Raw genomic sequence first — 19,629 nt, 5'->3', positions numbered from 1 at the left:
GTTGTATCACAGCCTCGCTGGCATTTCTGCACGCTCTTTGACTCTGCTGAAGTGACTGCTACTGTCATAGTGTCACAGCAAGGGGTTTGGAGACCTGTGCAGTGTGAGGGCAGAGTTACTGATCCTGCTTGTCTGGCACTGCTCTGTCATGGCAAACACTGCTGAGGCACAACCCAGTGGAGGAGAATCTGCCAGAAGAGGAACTAGCGGAAGAGAAACAGGCCCAGCGTGAACCTGGTTGAAGGCAAGAAAGCACAGGTAGGGAAGGAGACGAAAGGAAGAGCACAACCTCCCTCTTTGGGTGGGTGTGGGCTGCTGCGTAGGGTTCAGTTGTCCTTGTCACCTCAGGAGCAGAGGCTCCTTCCCTTCCTGGCAGAGGCAGGCTTATGCCAAACTAATATGTTATGTATTGCCTGAAAGAGCCTTGACCCTGCTGGAAGCTGACTCATGTGATCTTGGTCCTTAGATTTGCTGAGAATTCTCCTGAAAAATGGCCACCTCTGTCTGAACAAAGTGAGAGAAGCTGTCCCTTCTTTGACCCTGGGATGGGCAATGAAATGAGATATCATCGTCACTTTGCTTTCCAAAGGTAGAAGCTAATAAGTTTTATGGCTGCTGAGTTATCAGCTTTTAAAGTATAAAGGAGAAAAAGGAAGAGAATTTCTTTTTAGCCTTAACATCTAACACAGAGCACTCCAGGATTATCATTCATAGAGGTGGTTACCATGAAGCTATTGTTAGGTGTGCTGTTCCTTTGGTTGCTCTCCTCAGAAGGTAAGTTTTGGAAGGCCCTTTGAAAATTTGCATTGCACAGTATTTGGGAACCTCTATTTTTAGTTGTTGCAAAGTGGGCGTATAGCAGGACTTTTAGAAGCAGTATGAAGAAAATCTGTGAGTAAAACTGTGATCTTAAATGCAGTTTTGGGTATGTTTGATCATTTTATGATGAAGATGTGTTCATTGGTTTGCACTGTTCTGGGGATAGACTATGTCTTACGCACTGAAGCATTCTGGTGAGAGAAACATCACCAAACAATTAAACTAGCAGGGAGATCTGTGCCAAAATGGTGCAGAAATTCAAGCAAGGAACAGAGGCTTTCTCTGAATTCGTAGCTATGATCATCTTCTTTTCAGTGATAGAAGATGAAGTGAAAGGTTAGTCAGCATCCTGGCATTCCAGGCATTGTTCAGATTTCTGTAATATTCAGGGTAGGGGGGAGCTCTTATACTTGATCTCTGAAGCCCATGTTTGGTGCCAATGATGGTTTTGTAGGTGCTCAAGACTGAAAATGCTGTGTATGCTTTGGCTTTATTGGCTCTGTGCTTCAGGTGTCTGCCTGTAAGAAAATAAAGATAACTAGGAATAGTGCTTTACCTTAGCAGTAGGCTGTGATGATCACTATCTTCAGAGGATTATAAGGTGCTCTGATAAATAATAAACTGTTGGGAGGTTTTGGTTCCTGAAGTAAGCAGAAGAAATTATAACATCTGGGCTTTTTAATTTTGTGAAAAATATGCACGGTGGCTGCAGTTCCTCTGAAAACTTTATCCAGGAAAAAAGATGTTGATTGATAGCAGCCTATAAGAATTGTTTGTTGAAACATATTAACTGTAAGAGCAAGGGAGGAGGGAGTTAGTTAGAATTTTTCTGCCAAATTTTGGGAGAATTGTCTGAAAAATAGTTTCTTTTTTATGTCAAGAAAATTGAAAATATAAGTTAGAATTATTCAATGGTATAGTAAGGAAGTAACTATAATACTGGGAGTAGCAGGAGTTTAAAAAGTCATCCTATGGAAAGTGTAAATCCAAAACAAACTAAGAAAAGCAAAGGGGTTAAAATTTAATCAGCTAAGACAAAAATTAATCTGAAGAGAAACAATGAATCATTTTTAAAGGAATGAAAACCAATAAATCATTTTCCAAATTCTTCTGAAACATGGAGTCTGTAGGACTGACTGATGCATAAAAGAAGGCTGAAGCCTGACAAATTCTTTTTGTCTTTGGTGTCCTTGCATAACAGCTTAAAAAAGGCCTTGCCCTCCAAGCCTTTCAGCACAGGGGACAAGAAGAGTAACAACCAAATCCTTGAACAGACTGATGACAAATAGTAAAAGAACTGCCAGGACTAGATGATATCCACCCAAGGGAGTGAGCCAAGCAGAAACATTAACATGTCCATTTTATTAACTGTGATGCTCATATTGATCTGTGTTGAGGTGTGGGCTCAGCACATGTTCAGAAGTGATCTGGATAAGGGTGTATTCTAACTTGCTGATGCAAAGCTGTTCAGGATGTTCAGAATGAAAATTTGCACTAAGTTTTCCCCTTATATATTACTCTTATTTATTTATGTGCGTGCTATGGTGGACTCTGAATAGATACTGCTTGACCCCAGAACACAACTGCCTGAAGACATCAGTGCTAGTGACAGTTAGGAGAAATTATTTCAGCAGTTAGCAAGAGAACAGCATAAAAACCACATTGCTGCTGCAGTGTACAGGGCCATGGTTCACCTGCATCTTAATAGTGGTCTGGATTTTTCATCTCAACAAAAATGTGTTAAAACCTAGGAGGGGGATAAAGGGGGAGAGTGGTCTGACTTAGGAAAAAAAATCAACATAAGATCAGAGAAACTGACTCTTCAGCCTGGAAAAAAAGGGGTAGGTATATGATGAAGACATGCAGGTGCATGCAAAATGGCAAATTTTGCAGAAACAAGGGAATGACTACTCTTTGCAAGAGAACAGGGAAACAATCAGGTTATTAACAAATGAGAAGTACTTTCTTTCAACATGTAATAGAATGATGAAGCATCTTTTGCCACAGTTCTTGGGGAAAGCCAAAGACATGAAAGTATTAGAAAAATAAATAGGCAAATCTGTGGAAGAAAGATGCCAGGGAATTCATTAAGTAATTGCTTGCTCGGGGAGCACAATAGTACGGATAGTTGGGAGGATAGAAAAATGGAAATATAACTGTATTTTCCTTATTCTTTGCTTAAGCATCTGCATTTGGATATTGTCTGAGGCAAAGTCCCAGACTAGGTATGGGATTTTGTTCAGTCTGACACATTAAAGCTGTTCCTCCCACTTCCTGAGTCGTGGAAACTGGGACTGGATCCTCTTTCTCTCTCAATGTAACCTAAGGAACTATTCTCAAATGTAGTTGACGTTAGTGTTAAAATTCTCAGATACTGAGCTCCTGCAGTAGATTTGTGTGATGCAGACAAGTCCCTCATTGCTTTTGCCTCCAGTATCCCAAACAGAGTTGGAGTTCTGGTTATTGCCCTGAGTAAAGCATCATCAAAACCCACAGATTGAATAGCCAGAAACATTAAAAATATGTCACACAACAGCCAGGAAACTCTCTCAACCTTCTACAAAGTAGTGTAAAAACAATATAAATTTGCAAATAGCTCATGCTGAGCTCATGCCTGAGCACCACTGGCTGCCCTACACCTGAGGATGTCTCACCTGCTGGACTGAGCTGGCTCAGCTCTTACTCTGTCATTGACACGGAAAGAAAGGTGTACAAGCCAGAAGTACTCAGCAGGGCTAAATATTCCAAAAATAGCTCCTGACTATTAAAGGACAGTTGTTCTAATTCTGTATAGGACTTGCTGGATGCTGATGGCTTCAGTGGGGCAAGCAAGAACAGCTGACAGCAAGCTTTGAAGTTCAGCTGACCTAGGCTTTGTGACTATCTTTGTGGAAATTTTAGAATAAACCAAATTATATTTGCATAAATCCAAGTGTATGCTCAAGGAAAGAGAATAATGTTTACTGAAGCATCTACATGCCTGGCTCCACAGGCTATTTTGTCTGCCAACACTCTACTAAGAGAATAAATTGCAGCTGTTTCTGTATCACTATGGCAAACTCACAACAGCATTACGCTGCTCCCTGACTGTGGAAGATGTAGATTAATGTGAATTGCTCCTTTCTAAGGAGTTTCACCTAGTACATGTTCAAACTACTTTAAATTTGGACAGAATGAGACTACAGCAGTGTATGAAATGTGCTGAAGAGGAAAACAGGTAGGGAAGGCCTTTGAAGGATGGGGTTGTTTGAGGGGATCCACAAGAAGTTCATCACTTATTGCTATAAATTCATTGCATTCCATAAATTTCAAGAGATCTCACCTGCTTACAATAGCTAAAAGCTTTTTCTAGTATACAAAATCAAAGAAAATATGTCTGGTTGGTGGGGTGAGCCTCATCTTTGGAAAGTAGGGCAGATGAGAAAGGTGCCTTCTCTCCAGATTCTGTGCTTTTAGGTATATTAAGTCTTGTGAAGCTTTTTTTCCCTAAGGTAAAAAAAAATATAGCATAACCCTTTCTTTAACATTTTTAAGGTAATGCAGATGATCAGGAAGAATATGAGAAGCTAGAGGTAAAGTATGAGTACAACTTTCTTTTTTTTTCTGTTTTCAATACCTGTCAAGCTGTTGCTTCCTCTGAGGCAGGCAGAAGAAGAAAGAATACAGCTTGTTGCTCTAAACTGCTTCTGCAAAGAAGAAATGCAAAGCCAGTGAGTCAGCAATGTGATAGTGCAGCTGCAAGATTACAGAACACAATCAGGAAATGAGGTTTTCTCCAAGCAATGTTTGTTATTAGGTTGCACGTCCTGTACGTACATCGTTTGTGGTTAGCACTTGTTCCTAGATGCTCTGTTGCTCTTTTAGAAACACAGAATTAAACTTTTATTTGCCTTGTAACAGTGCAAAGTGTCTGCACCAATAAAGTCCTCCAGCTGGGCACTAGGGAGTGTGTGGGTACCTTGGTGGCCCTTGTCATTATCTAAATTTCACCTTTAGGGATGGTCAGACAGTCACTCATGGTCATTGTGATGAGGGAACCCCTTGCCAAGTCACCTGGGGAGGCAAGGATTGCCTTTCGTGTCCCTTTAAAGCACTTGATGTTGGGCTGTGCCTGGCATAAGGATATAGGATGGCATTAAACAATGTTCCTGCTGGTACTGAGCTGTCTCTCACACGAGTGAATAACATCACTCACATCCTTGCCTTCTCTGATCACCTGGCCAGGTGTTGTTAAGGAGCCAGAATTGGTTCATTCTGCTTTCCTGTTATGTATTGGAGACGTTTTGTTGTGTCAATTGGGTGCCCCTTGGCACACAGAGATGCCTGCAGTAGATTAAGCAGTCACTGCAGCAATGGATGTGGCAGGATGTGTTCAGCACATTTCATTGTTTGCTCAGGCCCAGTGCTGTGGCAGCCAGTAAGAAAACTGAGCAGAAAGTGTCAAGTTGTAGAAGAGTTAACTGAAAAATGCAGCTGTCCAGATCTGTGTTCCCATGTATTTCTAACAGAGGTGTAATTCTCACTCATAACCAAGAATAAAATTTTGGTTGTGAGAATGGAGCCTGTAGGATCCCTCATTCAACAAATTTCCTTGTTAGATCTAAGCAATCAACCATATTTATTTGTTTATGTCTAAGGCTCTAAGAAGCTTGCAGTTTTCATGTGAGCAGGCGATGTTCCCTGAGACCCCTTCATCTTCAGGTTTGTATTTGGTATTGTCTCTGCAGAGGCTTTCCTTCACAAAGTTATTTGAGAATGGGCTGGGGCAGAAATCAGCTGTTTGTGAAGATGCCTATGTATGGGATTGACTGAAGTGGAGCTAGGCTCTATAAACTCCTTAGTTTTTTGTTCCACTTGTGATTACTTTTCTACCTTTGTTTCTTCAACTGGTAATTAGAGATGCCACTATTACTTCAGTCATTCCCAGCAGTGTTTTTTGATCTTTTCTTGCTTGATGGTTGAGCATTTCAGGGCCTCTAAACACCCAAAGTATTTGCTGAACACCTGAGTAGTTTCTCATGCTTTCTGACTAGTTTAAAACCTCCAATCAAAGCAATCAGTATAGACTTGTTACCATTTTAGCCAACTTTGTTTTAATATACTGGTGAATGTGACTTTCTTTTGGGGTTACTGCTTTGAGTTTTCTTATAACCTGAAATCTTTTGCTTTTCTGCAGTTCATGCTCTAAGGCCAGCTGACATTAAAGCAGTCACTGCAATAGGAAGTTTGCAAAGAGTAAGTACAAGCAGGAAATGTGCTGAATGTGACCCATTTCCTCTGTTGTGATGACGAAGTCAGCTGATGATGTAGTTTGGAGTCTCAGGGTGTTCAGGACTTCAATCTTTCCACAAGCATCAAAGACTTCTGGTGAAAAAATGGCTGGAAATACCTGCTGTTCAGTGTTCCAATGTACCCTGTGTCTAAAAATAGCCAGCTGACTTCGTGCAGGAGGAAATGTGATCACAGTGCTCTTGCAGAGAACCATGATATTTGATTAGAGTGCATGGATTTTCCTAACAATGAGCATAACAGACTGAATAACTGGAAGAAGATGCTGGGAAAATTCAAACTGGAACAAATATAAATTGTTGAGAAATGCAGATTTTCCACCTTATGAAGTGTATTCTGTGGAAACTGGTTTCCTACCTACAAGGCAGAAGGTCTACAAGAATCACAAAGATATGTTTCTGCTGCATATATCAGTGGGTAAAGTTCTCCTGCCTGTAATAATATAGTTAGATTTGGATGATCTTTTTTTGTCTTAATAGTTGGAAGTGAATATCTGAAACTGATTTGAGGCCCAATTAAAAGCATTTAATCACAATTCTCAAGCTTTGAGGAAGTGTAGAAATGCCTGTAGAGCAAAAATTGATAGCCATTGGAGAGGCTGTGTCTGTGAGAAATGGGGGAGAGTCTCCTTCATTACAAAACAAGTATCAAATTTGAGATAGTATCCATGAATATATCACACTTTTCCTTTACAAAACCAGCACTTCTGGACTCCTTGTGAGTACCTCTCTCTTTTGAAAAAATTTATTGTTCTGAATGCAAGGGTTCTTCAACCATATCAGGTGCATGGCCCTTTGGAACAAGTCTTCTTTGTGCTGGTGTCCTTGTTGTTTGTGGGGGTGTCATAGAAAAACATGTAAATTATCTTCTTTTAGGGAATGTTTGCTTTCCTAGAGCAAACATCTCTGTCACTGTTTCCTCATTAAACTCTCTGAAATCAGTGAAGTTCCTCTATTGATGTAGTTTCTTTTTAACAGACACTCTTCTGTCTGTCATCTACGTAAATTATCTAAATGACTTCAGGTTATGTCCCCTGTTGAAAAGGAGTAGGAATAGATCCAGAGAAATTTGGTCTAGAATAGCATTTTGTTTTATGGAATTTGATTTCAATGAAACAAATTCTGTTTTAAGTCACATGTAAAAAAAATCATTAATGAAAGCAGTAACTAAGAAAGGATTACCAGATCATGAAAATGCATTGTAATAGAGAAGTTCTGGAAAATAATCTAAGTCTGTGAGTGATTACAACACAATGGAGAAGAGTATGTAGAAAACAATACTATCTCTAACAGGTAGGGGAACAACATATCTAGGTCTAGTTTACACTTTAATTAATATTATACTTCTTTGTTCGCAGACACCAGGATCTGGTGAGGATTTACTCCAAAGGTAAGAATTAATAGTTAGCTTTTATAAGTTTCATTATCCTAATCTCTCTAGCATCACCGTGCAGGAGTTAGGCCCAAGCAATTTTTTTATTTTATAGAGAGGAGGAAAAAAGCCTATGTAAAATAGAAAGGATTTTGGGGCACTGAAACTTTCCCTGTCCTTTGGTAACAAATTTTGTACTTATGCAGGATATAGAATTACCTTAGGGTTGCAATACCCTTGATTAAGAATCATTGCTGTGTGATAAATCCTAGGCAGTAAATATAATAATTCACTAGTTAGAGATTAGAAAGCAGGGATTTATCAGAGCTAAGAAAGAACTCAGTAGTCCAGATACCCTGGACTACTGATACCTAATCTGCTTGGCTGATTCCCAGTGCTTCATGGATAAGCTTTATGCCATTTCCTTCTTCCATGCCCCTTTAGCAGATCCAAATCAGTGAGTGAACATAGGGCTAAACCTTGTAGCTGCAGGTCTGTGCAGATCTTTTGAGTCACAGCCTTCCGGATGAGGATTTAGCACCACACAGATAAACTTGAAAGACTAAGTTTTTTAAAAACATCTGTGTCCACTTGTATGTGGTTATACACAGAGGCCCTTGCATCACTTACACCTATGTATAAGCAAGCACAAGTACTGCAACATGCAGAGGGTAAAGAGACACAAAAAACTGAGATTTGAGACGATGTTCTTACTCAGCAGTAGCCAATGACATGACAGTTTGGGGAAAGAAAGGCCCCATTCTTACTTGCAACAGCTGCCATGAATTTCACTCTGAGATGCAGCATAACTAATAAGAAATTGAGGCTGTGCTGTAATATAATTTTTCTTTGAGAAATGGATTAACAAGAACTTCCTGTTTTCTCTTCCCTTTCTATAGCACAGGAAATAACTTCCTTGAACTAAGCGTGGCAACTTTAGCAGGTGCGTCTTGCTGTCACACTAAAACTTCAGCAAATTAATTTAACAGCTCTCTGGCAGGAGCTCCAGGGCTCTGCTGGGCTGCAGAGCAGGTGCAGCACAGGCATTCTGTAAGGGAAGTCTGAGGAGTGGTGCACCTGGGGACATGAACTCAGCCAGCTTGCGTTGTCCATGATGGCTTTAAAGAGACTGTCTGGGTAGACAAACTGCAGTGAAGAAGGGGTGTGACAGACTGCTGCAAGATTCTTAAATGCCCAACAGGGGTTTGTGGCTTCTTATTTCTACTCACTACACAGCCTCTGCTGGTGTGTGCTTGTGGCCCATGCTGGCCCAGTGAAATCTTGTGTGGTTTGCCTGCCCAGAACTGCCACGCGCTTAGAATTTATACTGAGACTGCCACAGATGAGCCAGATCTGGGAATTTGTTGCCTATTGGCTGTCTCTGAAAGCAGACTTTACTTGATTAAGGGGTATTGCAAGTAAGAGTTTCATGCCCACTGAAATGCTGTGTAATACATAGCTCCAGGGTCCTGCCCTCCGCATCATCTTCCTAGTATCCTAACTCCTTGGTGTGACATCTATTTCCCTGTAAAAGGGGTTTAAAATATGGCAACTCATTGGCGTTTTATGAGTCTCCCTGGGCAGCATTTCCCCATATCTTCATTTCTACAGCTGCTTCTATTTAAGCCCACCTACAATACTTGTGGCTGACAAGAGATGGGGACAGAGGTTTTTGACCCGAGTCTGGAGGCAAACTCAGACATCAAGCCTTCACTTCACAAATGAGGAATAGAACCAAGAAAAACAGCTGCAGAGGGGCTTGGGCATACCTTTTGTGCTTGCCAAGAGATCCTCAGACTTCACAGGTTCTGGTGCTGTTTTAGTTCAGCTGTGTTTAATGAATCAGCAGAGTAGCAGTCTGTTGGCTGCAGAAATCTCCTAACTTGGGTATGTCATTCAGCTCTCATTAGCGCCTTCAACCCTTCGGTCCTACCTGTGTCCCCTCCACCTGGCACAGCAGGAGAGATGCCGGGCAGTCAAGCCAGGTGAGTCTGAGGGGCTTTTGGCTGGGCAGTTGGTGAACAAGGGGAAGGATGGAAATCTTTGATGCTGGAGCACTTCACTGTGCTCAGTACTGGCAGAGGCTGTCATTGTGGCTCAATTGGCACCTGTCAGAATCAGGAGGAACAAAGCCCTGCTTTGGGGTCTGTAACACCTGAGTTAACATCAGGTCTCTTATAGCTGCAAAACAAATTTTTGGCTCAAATAGAAGTTGAGGTATGCCTACTAAGCTGCTGTTTTCATCTAAGTGCACATGTCTGGTCATCAGGTAGCTGAATATGAGCTAATCACCCAAAGCTCTCTGGGTAGCACAGTCAATTGTCTAATCTTAACACATTTAGGAAAAGATTAATCCAACCTGAATCCTCAAAAGGTGTTTGATTCAATGGTAAAAATCAGCCAAAGCTTTAACATCACTAATGCCTTCATAATTTTTCTCTTCCTTTCTTCTTTTCAGAGACCTCCTGCATCAAGCTGAAGAAATAGTGGAGCTCATGAAAGTGGATCAGGTTTGTTTAAAGCACAGAACAATTCAGAAAGTGTGGTGTTGAAGCAGAAAAAGGCACAAAAGTGGTTTAATACTTAAACAGCACTCAAAAAACTTTCAAAACAGAAAATGTCATTTCTTGAGGTTAACAGACTTCTATTGTAAATAAAAATCAATTCTATGCTTTTCAAGTGCAGAGTTTTGTTCTGGAAGTATCCCACCTTTTTTACTTTTGTCAAAGCAACTGAAGAGCTTGGTAAGGAAGCCAGTATGTTTGCTTTCTGTTGGCTAAAAATGTGAGAGTTCTGCTAGCTACACTCTGTAACTGTGCCAGTGTTTCTGAGAAGTCAACCCAAAATAATAATTCTCAGTATTTGTCTCTTCAGTTCCTTTTTGGTCTTTTAGGAACATATTTTCAAAAAGGCCAATAAAGACCTAAATAAGCTTTGGTGATGCTAGTGAGAGCTTGAATTATCGCTCATGGCTGAGTGCTTTTAGGTCCCATCCTGGAGCTTTAAGCATTCATTTCTCCTTTATTCTTAACCATGAGGTTATTTTGTAAAATAGTCTTGAAATAATGGAAAAATGTAATTGCCAAGGCCATTCTGCTGTTGCCTCTTTGCTCTACAGGGATTTAACATGTGTGTTTGTGGAACTGTGTGGTTCTAACCAAGGATCTTCAGGATTGTACAGCATTGCCTAATAAACACAGCACAGCTGAGCAGAGCTCTAGCTCTCAGATGTTTTATTCCAGTCTTTGTCGCACTAGTGTGACCTCTTCTCAGGAGTTCATGTACAGTGATCCCATTGGCAAGCTGCAGCAGTGATGGAAAGAGACAATATCAAGTTCTGTGCTAAATTGTCCATGCCCATCTTTTCCAATAGAGTCTCCTATGGCAGCAGCAATTTCAGGCTGTATCCTGAGCTTCTTGTAGGTGTGTGTTCAGCTTTAATTGCAGCACTTGATGCCTAACCATTCATTTGCTGTGTCCTTTAAGGAAAAGCTGGGTGGTTTGTCAAAAGGAAGGGACCAAGATGGCCAGGACTGGGCCATGGATTACTGCTTGGTCTTGCTGATTTTGAACCCACAGCAAATTGTGTGTGAGAGAGGAAAATAGCAAATAGATCACCTGTCATCTGATTCCTTTATTTTTTTCTCCCAGATGATGGACTTCCAAAATGACTGGAAACTGATCACAGTGTTTTTTAGTGCTGAAACCTCATGTTCCTCCTATGCTTCCACACAACAGGTAAGTGCTTTGTGGGGTGGTTTAGCAGTCAAAGCAGGTAGTTAAGACACTTTCCCATACTCTGCTCTCTGCCATAGGGAACCAAAGGAGTAGTTAGGTCTGGGATGTTGGAATGCCTCAATCCATGATGTAAGCTCCTAGCACACAATGTGTTTTGTATTTATAAACATGTGTACTTAATTTGCCATCCCTAGTCTGAGATGTCTTAGTAGAACATCTGTTTTCCTCCTTCAAGTATAAAGATACTTTTCTTCCCTATCCCTGTCTTTGTTTTTTTAATATGTCAGGTTCTCTATTTATAGGCAGTTAAATTAAAAGATTTGTTCCCGTGTTATTTACTTGTTGCTGGCTAAGTCTGAATTTAGAATAGAGTGATTCTTAATAACCCTCAGTACACAGCTCAATACACAGAGTTTGTGACTTTTAGGAAATGGATAACTTTTTTCTACTAATTTTGATGGCCTTTCTCATCTCGTTTACAGGAGAACTGCATATCAGAAAACCTGGAAAAACTTACAAAGGTCTTGGATTTTTTGTATAAGAAGGTAAGATGTATTCATCAACCCTGAATAGCTGAATCCTTTGTGTATTTTTCCAGTCTCCCCTACTAGACTAGAGCTTATATCACTCTTCACATGACTTAGAACACCAGTCTTATTAACATCAACCCACTGGCTCTGTTTGTTTTCACTAAGTATTTTACTCCCGTTTTTAAAAAGCTGATGCATACAAACAGAAAGGATGGATGGGTAACTGTTCTGTTTTGCAACACAAGCTAATGTACCACTCAATCTTTGGGTATTTTTTAAATTATTTCAGTGAAAATTGGAGTACATCTGCCTAGGTCTGAAAGTTATGTTTAACAGGTTGTTGGTCAAAGTAACTGGTATCTAATGACTGGTTTGGAATAGCTAGGCAGTGTACAGGCTGCTAACTCCCTGGTGATGACTTTTACAGACCAGGGAAAACATCCATTAAAATATATATATGAAACCTTTTTCCTATTTTGTGTTAATTTAAGAATCTCAGCCTTTCTAAAGGTCTTCTAGCTGGCTGAGCTAAGAGTTATCTGCTTACCTAGGATGGTTTCTGGGAAGCATTCTGCATTGTGTCTTGGTCTACTAATGATAGTAGACTAGATGAGGATAGATTTCTACTAAAGCAGACTATAAATTGTTTAACTGAATTATTTCAATAGCATCTTCCATTAATTTTGTTTTGCTGCATTGAAGGCCTACAGCATATTCTAAACCTGCTACAGTTTAGTTGCATCAGACCACAACCACTCGTTTTTCTCCAACTGACTTCGACAAATGTTGTGTATGGGGGAAATTCCACCCACACATTCTCTTCAGATTCTCTCCACTATTATTTCCAGAATCTGTTTATGTGCACTTGTGAAAGTGAAATATCATTATGTAAATGAAAAACTACTTTCTGCATGGGGGAGAGGTGTGGTGGGTTGCATGAGTGCTTGTGCTGTTATGCAGGATGTTTCATGCCCAGCTTTGCATTGCTATGTTGCCACAAAAATGATAGTCCCAAGTTCATTTGAGTTCAGTTTAGTTGGCTGGTGGCCATTTTGGTTATGTAAAATGAATTGCCATGTCTCAGTCAAAAAAGCATGGTCACAAGCACTTCATAAATGATGATCCTAGATAGCAGGCATAGGATCAGGGTTCAGGACAGAACTGGCAAAGACTTAGGTAATTGACTTTATGTAGGCAGAATCCTAGGCCAGAAGTAATACACGTGAAGTTGTATACGTAATTTACTATAATTGCTGCTTGCTGATCTTTAATTGCAAATCTAGCATGAATAATTTTTACTTTATTACTGCAGGTTCCCAAGGCCTTCGTAAATCTAGTGGATTCCACTGAACTCACAACTGCCTCTCTTGCATGCCAAGATTACAGTAATTCCAGGTAACAGTTTCTTTAACTTTTTGTCACTGTGTCCTGCCGGGGTTCAGCAAATACCTATGTATATGCACTGACTTTATGACTGAGATACAATCTGCTGAACTGTTTTTATGCCCTTAATACAAAAGTATGTAAAAGATTCCAAGTCTTCACTTTGTTTCTGATATGCTCTCTCTGAAAGATATATTTTTACTAGGAATCTAGTGCTTTTAATCAAATCAAATTGGACAGCATATTTAAATATTGGGTCAGAGTTAAGGAAGGAAAAAGAGAAAGCCTCAATGCTGTACAAGCGCTGTTCACCAAGAGCCAAAGCATTGATTTGTTAACAGTTTTAGCCACAAATCCAAAACATGGCACCATATGAGCTGTTTTGAAGAAAGTTAACTCCATCCCAGCCAGACCCACCACTTAGATTATGGTCACAAAAGTGCATCATCTAGCTACCCCCAGTTTTTTATTCAGTGATACTTTTGTTCTGCAACTCTCAGGTCAGAAGCTCTGTAGGTGCTTCAAAAGTTTAAATTTCTACATATCAATGTTCACAAAATGAGCAACTGATTTTAAAGGACATTATTAGGCTATTGGAAAGATTCTACTTGGGCTTAGGGTATGCTAGGGTAGAGAACATCCAAGTTGTCAGTTCCTTATGGTAACTGCATCTATTTCTCTGTCTTGCTCAGTACTTTGTAACAAAAGCACAAGTAGTTTGTGTCCCGATTTAGCATGGAGTAGGAGTGTGCACATGAGCAGCTATGACAGAGTAGTATACAGCTGGTGAGATTACACTTTGTCTTACTCCACAGTAATTTTTTTCCCTGTGCTCGTGGCATAGGACACCATATGTACTAATATAGTCATCCTGAAGTGTTTCACAAGCTTTACAAGTATACAACCTCGGAGATGTTCTGATGGAATGGGGGAAGAGGTCTGGCTGCTATGTAACCATGTACTTAACAAATACAAGGAGAGGAGAGGCTTTCTCCAGTCAAAAGTGGCTGCATGAGGCACTCTAGCTTATTTCTTCTGCACAAACATGAAAGAGTAAAATGTGAGAAATGTGGAAAAGATGTGTTTAGGAATATGGGCATTGCCACGTATTGAAGGCCTTAAAAATAAAATTAAATGGATCTATTTTTTTCCTCCGAGGAATTATTATATTTCCTTTTGTACTTAGGGCAATTCGCTTTCTTATTGTCAGCATGCTCTCATAGCTGTGTTTATCTGGTTGATAAACACAGCTCCCACTAGTTTGTTGGACGACCTCAGTCCCAGATCCTATCCCAGATAAAGATCTCCAGCATTTGGTTACTTAGTTTTCATTATTAACTGTGCTTTGAGAGAAAAATACAAATCCATACCAAAATGGGAAATTTCAACAGTCAAAGAGGATAGTAGTGGTTGACACTTTTAGTCCCATGCCTTAACTTTAGGCACTGAAGTTTGGGACATAACGGGGTTTAAAGTTCCCTCCTTTACTAATTTTTTACTAACTAGAAGCATCTGCACTCAAAGTAATGCATGAACTCTATTTTTAGGCATGTAACTCTCTTCATGTATTTTATGAGATTCCTCTGTTAGGCTTGAGTAATATTCTGGTCCTGAATTCATATTTCTTTTGCTCACCCGCAGTGATAATAGCATTTTATCAGAGAACTCTCATTTTATGGGTTTAGCTAGAGCTCTGTGAAAAGGATCCTGATATATACTTATTGCTTATATCTGCAAACCCCCAGAAAATTTTAAGATTCCAGTCCTTCCAGGAAATTTCAAGGGAGTATATTTTGCTGGAATCTGACTAATCTTATGTGTATCTTATATTGTTACCATCTACACCTTTAGGAACTCTCAGAATTCTCCAGCTAGCTTCAAAAATATGCAGTATACCCATCTCACCTTGCAGGTCAGAAATCTGACAGTGCCAATCATCCTTTAGCATGTATAACCTTCTGCAGCTTCCATCCACATTTCTACATGCAGGTCTTCAAGTCAAATACTAAAGAAAAAGTTCCTGTGGAAGTATTTTGAGTTTGTTCAATTTTCCTGTGTGACTACAGGGAGGAAAATGTTTGAAAACCAGTGCAGCTGTTATTTTAAGCTTGAGCGTGTTGCTAGCTTGTGAGATCCTGTGCTAATCTAAGTCTGGCATACTTGTCAACTGACTAGGCTTTCAAATAAAAAAGAGATACAAAGCTCTGGATATGGGAATATATGTAATTCTATGTTTATATCAAAACTTAGTGTGTTCCTTATAGCCTTTTCTACAAATAAAACAATTTACTCTTTAGTATGTGCTTGTCAGTGTCTTAAAAGAATTCATGATATCCACCTTGTTTATCAAAAGTTCATAATGTCTTTCATGTTTTTAATTATTTTCTGCAGGAATCAGTGTAATTATGTTGAACACTCCACATTACATGATAACATACTGAGGTTGTCCTATCAGGTATGGCATCTTCTGTGTTCTTTGGCTCTCATATTGCTAGACATGACTATTCATTTGCCAGATTGGCCTGAAGCAAGGAGGTAAGGGAGGAATAACAGTGAGCCTTTCTATCACATATCCATAGCAATCCCAATCCCATTTCTTACCTCAGGAACATTGACAATAAATTCTATCTATACCTGAGCAATCTTAGTATCTCTTTGAGTTTTAAATGTCTGTGTAACTTTTGGCAATCTAGCATTTTTCATTTCCCATCAGAGAAATGATCCATCTTGTCCAGTAAAATGCCACATCATTTAGAAGAGGGAAATTTTCTGTTAAGACAAAGACAGTTGTGCTAGAGTTTCTTTTAAACATGCTAAGATGGCAACAAACATGACACTTCATTGCCTTGCTAAGCTTGCTGCCTTTTCAAAGAAAATGGTGGTAAACCATTTTTCTTATAGCTACAAGGATTTTTCCAGTTGTCGTGTAACAAGATTTCATTAATTTACTATGTTTGTTCTGGATTATGCAATTTATTTCTGTGGTTTATTAGCGATGGGGATAATTTAAATGTACTTTAAGCCCTGATGAATCACACATACATTACACTCTCTACCCAATTATACTTATCTCATTAAATGGTTGTCTATTTAGGATGCTTTGGAAAAACTATTGGAGTCTGAGAGGTTTGATCAAAAGGATGACTTCACTGTTGTTCTTCAGCCTCCTCTCCAAGGAAGAAATCTGCTGCTCAGACTGGTGAGTAAACTCAAGCTGCTCCATCTTTCTGAATGAGACTGAGTGCAATATTCAGCAGGCTATTCCTGTCCTAGGCTGTGTAATTCTGGAAGATAAGGGTAGTCAGGCACAGGAAGAACATACCTCAGGATCAGAGACAGAAGTCCTGAGAGCAGAGCTTAATTTAAACAGTGTCAGTCAGTGATCCCGTGTTTTTGAATGCTATGCTTCAGGATAAATCAAACTTTGGCAGCTCTGCACCTAAAGTTGCAAATGTCAGAAGCTGTCAGTGCTGCTGTTTTTTCCATATCTTTGTAATCACCATCATATTCATCCCTGTTTATGCTCAGGTGTTTGACAACAAAGGCAAAAAAGTGGGTAATGTGATGTATTTAGAAAGGGTAGAGGGACAAAAGTTAAAGATGTTTGTAAACTATGTTGGAAAGTCCAGTTATTTCCCTGCAATGAGTCTGGGAACTCAGACTTTTTTCCTGGTGTAGGCAGTAGGGAATGAAGATGGGATTGCCTAGGATGTCAGGCATGGTTTTGTTATAAGTGGTCCTTAAAGGGAAGTTGAAGGGTCAAGGTTGTCTAAGATCTGGCAATGAAGAGGGAGAATATTACTTTCTGGAGAATGGCTCACTTGGAGTGTGGTATCAAAATCCATCACATTAGGTGTTTTTTTGTAGAATAGGTTGATAATGACTCATGGTCTGGGTTTTTGAGCATCATCATAATAGCTTCATGAATTTGAGGTAATTCAATTGCTCCCCTCAGATCAGTATCAGAACAAAGTGAATTGGGAGAAGAAATTCTTCTTCCTGGAAAACAAAGGATTTTCTGTCTTGCAAAATCTTCTTGTTGCTACTGGGGCCATCTTTTGCCAGGCTTTTTTTGTAGATGGCTGGTCCATATGCAAATAGCAGACTTCTAACTTTCATGCCATTAGTTTTTCTGTCAGTAATTTGCTCTATTATTTCTTTAAATACTATCATGTGTCATAGGTAGATTCTTTATTTCTTCTGATTTGTGGTGTGCCTGCAGGCCACCATGTGTAACCTTCCAAACTCTTCCAGCAGTTACATTTCATTTAGAGTTCAGCATGCCCGCTTAAGACAAATTCTGCATGTTTCTAATCTTTAAAGGCATGTATAAACTAGAAGTGTTTATTCCAAATGATTCATGTGTTCACATCTATGTCTTCCTGCTCTACTGTGTTATTGCTCTGCTCTTCTTTTCCTGTTGATGTGCAGCAATCATTTACAAAAACAGCATCTTTCTATCTTGACACACCAGTAGTAAGTGGGATCAGTGGAAAGTGGCTTAATGAGAATACCAAAGATTGATTTCCTTGTGGATATGAATATTGTTTTATGGATTGAGAACTTCTGTCACTGAATAACTAATCTTTCCATACTCTTGATTATTTTATGATGCTCAAGGTACTTTCTCTTTCAGGGCAAGGATGATTTGATTACCACATCAAAGACACAAGTAGAGATTCTGGAAGATTGCATTTTCATGGCTGTGGGCCTCTGGAACAACATGGTAAGCAGTACTACAGAGACTGTTTCTTGCTGAACTTGGTCTGGATGACTAGTAGCAACCCTGTATGAGCCAGGCTTTGAGTAGCAAAGAGTCAGGGGAAGGAAGAATTAAAAAATTACAAAAACTATCCCATGACTGCTATCCTCAGCTGTGCAGGGAGGCAGCTCTTGAATAATGCTAAATGACCTACACGTACAAGACAAATCTCACTCTGCTGGTACTTTCTACTAAGAACTTTTTAAAAAGGTTTTCAAAGTAGCCCTTTGGAAAGCCTCATGGAATAAATGAGCTGTGACAGATCCTGGTTTTGCTAATCTTACTTCTTTGACAGCACAGCACAGGATGACTGAGGCTTGTCCTAATCTAAAATTACAGCAATTATACTCTGTCCTCTATCCTGCATCCCCCACCATGCTGTACTGATGAGTCTTATACTGCTGTCTCGTCCTTCACCATCATCTTTGTGCTGCTGTTGCTCATAGTGAAAAGGGGATAGACAACCTTGAGGAGCTCTTGTTATGTCCTCTAGAGTTGGATGTCCTATCCAACTGTTTTCTTTTATGCTACTTCAAGCAGCAATAATGCTATTGTAGCCCATATCATTTAAAGAAGCAGAATTTGCAGGAAGAGGCTTCTATTAGAGGCTTCTATCATCACCTGATGATGTATCTACAAGAATAGTACAGTCACTTTAATAAAATATGTTATCTTTTAGTTTAAGTTAGTAGGAGCCGAGGAATCAAAAGTTGATAACCTATTGCAGTGGTAACCTTGAACAGCCGTGCTGGGTCAGTTTATCTCCTTTGCTGTTATCTGTGATATTCCTTGTGATGACATCACAGTTCCTACCTCAGTTCTTCCATCATAAAAGAGATGCCCTCTGTTTCATTTTTCTGTCTGTAATCCTTTTCTGCAAAGACTATTTGTTCTCCTCTGCTCTGTCCTTTAGCAACCCATTCTGTGGCATGTTACTCTATTCTTGTCGCTCTGATTGCCCAGGAGCATTTTGTGAAAATAGCAGAGATGAAAAACCGTAAGCAAGACGAAGCTGTGCTTTTAAGGCTGGCTGCATCAGGGCCAGTTATCCAGACTTGGGCAGTGAGCATGCTGTGGAGCCACCAGAACTGTCATAAGGGAGACAAATACCTGCTTTGCTTTATTTCAGTGTTTTTTCTCAGTGTGAGGTGATTCCGCTAGTGAGAGGACAGCCTAGGTGAACTGGAGGAGGAGCAAAATGTAGCAAACCCACATTTTGCCACTGGTTTGAAGGAAGACTGTGTGGTAACAATTCCCTCAACTCATTTTGCCATCTCTTTTCCTGACTTCTCTTTGATTAAGTGGACTTTTCAGAGTACAGTAGCAATCATCAGAAAGGAGCCTTTCAGGGTTGCTTCTTTGTCTGCCTGTGATTGCCTTGTCTGCCTGTGTTCTGCCGTGATGTAAAAGAAGATATGAAAGATGCGTTCAGCATAAAAAGCACTAGCAGGTGTCCTCGCCTGATAAAGGACTCTCCAGTTCTGCTGGTAAATCTAGCCAACAGTTTAGGCTGACTTCTTTAAAAATTAAAAAAAAACCCATAACACAGTCTTGGGAGCTGTTAGAAAATCAAGAATCATGACTTGTGGACCTGGAAACATAGCAGAATGAAACTGCATTCAGAGGTTTACCTTCTCTTGCTCTCTGCCAGGCTGTCAAGACCTTGTTTTGCGGCTTGGTACCAGCCTCTTTCCTGGAATAATTGCCTGCTTATTGGCCAAAGGGCAAAACCTTGAA

General features: G+C 39.9%; 1 protein-coding gene across 1 annotated transcript in view; it reads left to right on the top strand.

Annotated features, from left to right (window-relative positions):
• Positions 1-725: 725 nt before the first annotated feature.
• Positions 726-19,629, top strand: part of PLB1 (phospholipase B1) — a 93,718-nt gene continuing 74,814 nt past the window's right edge. Inside the window, exons 1-15 of the mRNA XM_030945881.1 lie at positions 726-774; positions 4,354-4,391; positions 5,457-5,520; positions 5,996-6,054; positions 7,466-7,497; positions 8,379-8,422; positions 9,380-9,464; positions 9,938-9,989; positions 11,131-11,217; positions 11,700-11,762; positions 13,060-13,142; positions 13,997-14,008; positions 15,522-15,585; positions 16,225-16,329; positions 17,767-17,856. Of these exons, the coding sequence (XP_030801741.1) occupies positions 726-774; positions 4,354-4,391; positions 5,457-5,520; positions 5,996-6,054; positions 7,466-7,497; positions 8,379-8,422; positions 9,380-9,464; positions 9,938-9,989; positions 11,131-11,217; positions 11,700-11,762; positions 13,060-13,142; positions 13,997-14,008; positions 15,522-15,585; positions 16,225-16,329; positions 17,767-17,856 (927 nt within the window). The remainder of the gene's footprint in view (positions 775-4,353; positions 4,392-5,456; positions 5,521-5,995; positions 6,055-7,465; positions 7,498-8,378; positions 8,423-9,379; positions 9,465-9,937; positions 9,990-11,130; positions 11,218-11,699; positions 11,763-13,059; positions 13,143-13,996; positions 14,009-15,521; positions 15,586-16,224; positions 16,330-17,766; positions 17,857-19,629) is intronic.

This window comes from Camarhynchus parvulus, chromosome 3 (genome assembly GCF_901933205.1).
Source record: "Camarhynchus parvulus chromosome 3, STF_HiC, whole genome shotgun sequence".
Taxonomy (NCBI): Eukaryota; Metazoa; Chordata; class Aves; order Passeriformes; family Thraupidae; genus Camarhynchus; species Camarhynchus parvulus.
The sequence above is the reverse complement of the archived record's forward strand: the minus strand, read 5'-3'. Positions and strand labels throughout refer to the sequence as shown.